Source organism: Ascaphus truei, chromosome 2 (genome assembly GCF_040206685.1).
Source record: "Ascaphus truei isolate aAscTru1 chromosome 2, aAscTru1.hap1, whole genome shotgun sequence".
Lineage (NCBI taxonomy): Eukaryota > Metazoa > Chordata > Amphibia > Anura > Ascaphidae > Ascaphus > Ascaphus truei.
The window spans coordinates 196,932,049-196,935,483 of record NC_134484.1 but is presented as its reverse complement, the minus strand read 5'-3'; the positions used below and the strand labels follow the sequence as shown (position 1 = coordinate 196,935,483).

Here is a 3,435-nt window from a genome sequence, read left to right as displayed (position 1 = left end):
TGAGTAGACCATTTTTCAAGGTCTTCTTTGATGGGGGGAAACATAGTTTTTAATTTAATAAGATCCCCTGGAGTCTACAGGGCATATACCATCATAGTAACTGGCACTTTTGCACCTGGATTGGGGTTAGGAACCACCCTTAATGGAGCTAAGTAATCACCTTCCTTAACCTTACCTTTACTCCTTAAATGATATCTAGAGCCCCCAAATCTTTATCTGCTGGTAAAGATAGTTGCCAACCTGGTCTTGAGTCCCCTTCCTTAAATCATACTGGCGAGATAACTTGGGGCCAGGTATACCAAACCCCCCCCCCCCCAGTCCCTGCCTCAGATTGTGCAACTACTTGGGGCAATTTGGGTGACTTATCAGGCGGCAGTACCTGTGCCTGTGCGTGTGGGAGCAGGGCAATTACTTGCTGGACCTGATGCTCTGCAACCACATATAGTGGAAGAAGTGGCGGAGGGGGTGGAAGATTTTGACATTGCTAATCTATCTTCCCCCGCATCCTGAAGGGCTGTGTGTGCATGAGACAAGGCAAAGCAGAGAGGGATGGTGGGGAGAAGAGCAGTTATGCTAGCTTCAATCTCGCTTAACTCCTTCCTCCTTCATTGATCCTGATATTTTTCACCTGTATTTTCCGAGCTACGGGTTTTACTATCCTTTTTACGCTTTTCTATTAGGATCTAAGGTGGTTGTTACTGAAAATTTGGATCAATGCCTATTGTGGTATGGAGAGATACAACAATAGGCATTGATCCAAATTTTCAGTAACAACCACCTTAGATCCTAATTGAACCAATACCCCCCTTAAATGGCCCAATACATCAGTTTCCAAGGATCCTGAAAGTGGAAATCGCAATTTCGGAACACCCTTGGAAATATTATTCCAAAAATATAAAAATTCACATGCCCGCAGCGAATAATTATCATACAGAAATCTTGCAGGGGTTCCTCTTTCCGGCTCTGGAATCACCTTAGAGCTCTTTGCACCCATATCTCCTTTCACAACACTGGGCTTGGTCCATGTTCTTGAGCACAGAACAACTACCTGGACCATTACCTGACAGCCCCAACTCACATTTCTCCTTTCACACCCCAATCATACCCTTGCTCCTATTTCCCTTTTCCAAAGGGAGACTTATCTTCTTCAGACAAGTGGGAACAATATCACCTGCGTACTCTTTAATCACCTGATTCCTCTGAGCGTGTCCTCTTTGAGCTTTAAAAGATCTGACTCTATTTCCGTACTCCGACACAAGTTATAAGGGAATCATTTACACCACAAAGGAAATAGGATAATGCATTTATTTACTGGAAAAGAAAAGGGACTTCAAAAGAAATGAAATAATAGCAAAGACCCAGCTGATAAAAAAAACCCTATCACTGAGGTGTCAGATTTCAGCTTGCACTTGTATGCAGAGGTGTACAGTATGGTTTAAACCAGAACCATCAAACTCAAATTAGTTTGGGGGCCAATTCTTAAATCTGACTGCAAGACTCGGGCCACATCACAAGAGGGGCCGAAGGAAAAAAGTAGGCTACGGGCTAACTGACTCACATAGTCACTATAACCTACATATACACATAAAAATATGTAAATATCACTGGTATCTCTCTTCACCCCATCATCTTTCTCTCTCCGCCAATCATCTCTCTTTTCCCCCACCAGCTCCCTTCCCTCATCTCTTCCTCCTTCCCCTCACCCTTCCCTCTCTCTTCCCCCACCCCCCCCTCTCTCACTTCCCCCATGCCCCTTCTTTGTTTGAAATACATATACAGAGTATTTTCTTTGCTTTTTAAAATATCATTCTATAATTTTTGTAATGAAAAAAAATGGCTGCAAACAACTTTTGGTTGTGTTTGTGCCATCATTCAGTTCATAAACAAATAAAGGTAATGCACACCCAAAATTATTCTAAATCAACAATAGAATATTAAAGACGTTACCAGATGTGTCCAGATAGACAAGCAGCACCTGTCACAAATTGATGTACAGTACAGCAGTTGAAAAGATTTCCAGGCACTCCAAGCTGTTTGTTCAATACAAAATGGTATTTATTTTACATAAAGGACAAACTATTTCGGCCATAAAACCGTTCATCATGAACATTGGTCTTTCTTTTATGTAAAATAAGTACAATTTTTTATTGGAAAAAAATAGCTTTGAGTGCCTGGAAATCTTTTCAACTACTGTATGTCATCACTCAGCCATAAATAATTGGTTCACATGGTAAAAGTAAGGCTGACAATTTGTCCCCTTAATGCTAGAAACATTTCATAATTAGAAAGTGAAAACCTGGAGAATTATGCATAAATATTTTACAGGCAATACAGACCTATAAATTGTGGATTCCTGAGCCCCTGAATGTACAGGTCTATATTGTGTAGCCCTTTATTTTTGAACTTAGAGCACCAAAGATAGACATTCATGTGTTTCAATCTTTTTTGCAGGAGTGGATGAACGAATCCTACAGTGGCTCCAGCAACAATGCATCAGTGGAAGAATTGAATGGAACTGTTGAAAGTCAATCTCGGATTCAAAGAAGCGCTTATGCTTTACCCTTGACCATCATTTCTTTAGCTATATGTGTTATAGGGTTAGTGGGCAATGGGATTGTATTTTGGTTTCTCTGCTTTAAGATTAAGAGAAGCCAGTTTACAATCTACATTCTCAACCTAGCAGTAGCTGATTTCACTTTTCTTGCTGGCCTTTTGGTTTTGTTGTTGTATATATTCTGTTTGCTAAATAAGTTAAAGAAATCAATGGCTGTGCTGAAATATATTGTTCTATTAACTGGGTTGCTTTATAATTTAGGGTTTAACACTGGCATTTATATTCTTATGGCCATAGGTTTGGAGAGATGCCTTGCTGTTCTTTATCCTTTTTGGTATAGATGCCAACGCCCCCCAAAACAGTCAACCTATGTGTGCACCATGTTTTGGATGCTGTCAGCTCTGGTAACTGGACTAGAAAGTTTTGTCTGCAGTGGTGGACAACAGTATCTTACTCCAGGGTCAGAAAGCTGCACAAAAGTCTATTTTTTCACTTCGGCATTGTATCTCATTGTTGTTCCTATTATGCTTCTTTCCAGTTTGATGATTCTACTCCACATACAAAAAGCCTCAGAGCACTGCCACCCTCCCAGGCTTTACATTGTTATTGTTGCTAGTGTAACAATTTTCCTAATTTCTGTGGTCCCTGCAAGGGTATTAGGCCTTCTTATATACTATAATATTCTCTCTTTAGATACATTTTTGATCGCTTTTTTTTATGTCACATCTGTTTGTTCTGCCATTAACTGCAGTGCTAATCCTTATATTTACATGCTTGTAGGCAGATGGAGGAATCACATGTCTGAAGAGAGTTCCATAAAACAATCATTAGAGACAGTGTTCAACGAAGACACAGAAAGACAACCTATGGGTCAATGTTAA

The 3,435-nt window shown here is 40.2% G+C and overlaps 1 protein-coding gene across 1 annotated transcript; it reads left to right on the top strand.

The window, feature by feature from the left end:
* Positions 1-2,457: 2,457 nt before the first annotated feature.
* On the top strand, positions 2,458-3,435 carry LOC142488180 (mas-related G-protein coupled receptor member H-like). The gene has a single exon (XM_075588554.1). It carries the CDS (start codon positions 2,458-2,460, stop codon positions 3,433-3,435), a length of 978 nt encoding a protein of 325 aa, XP_075444669.1.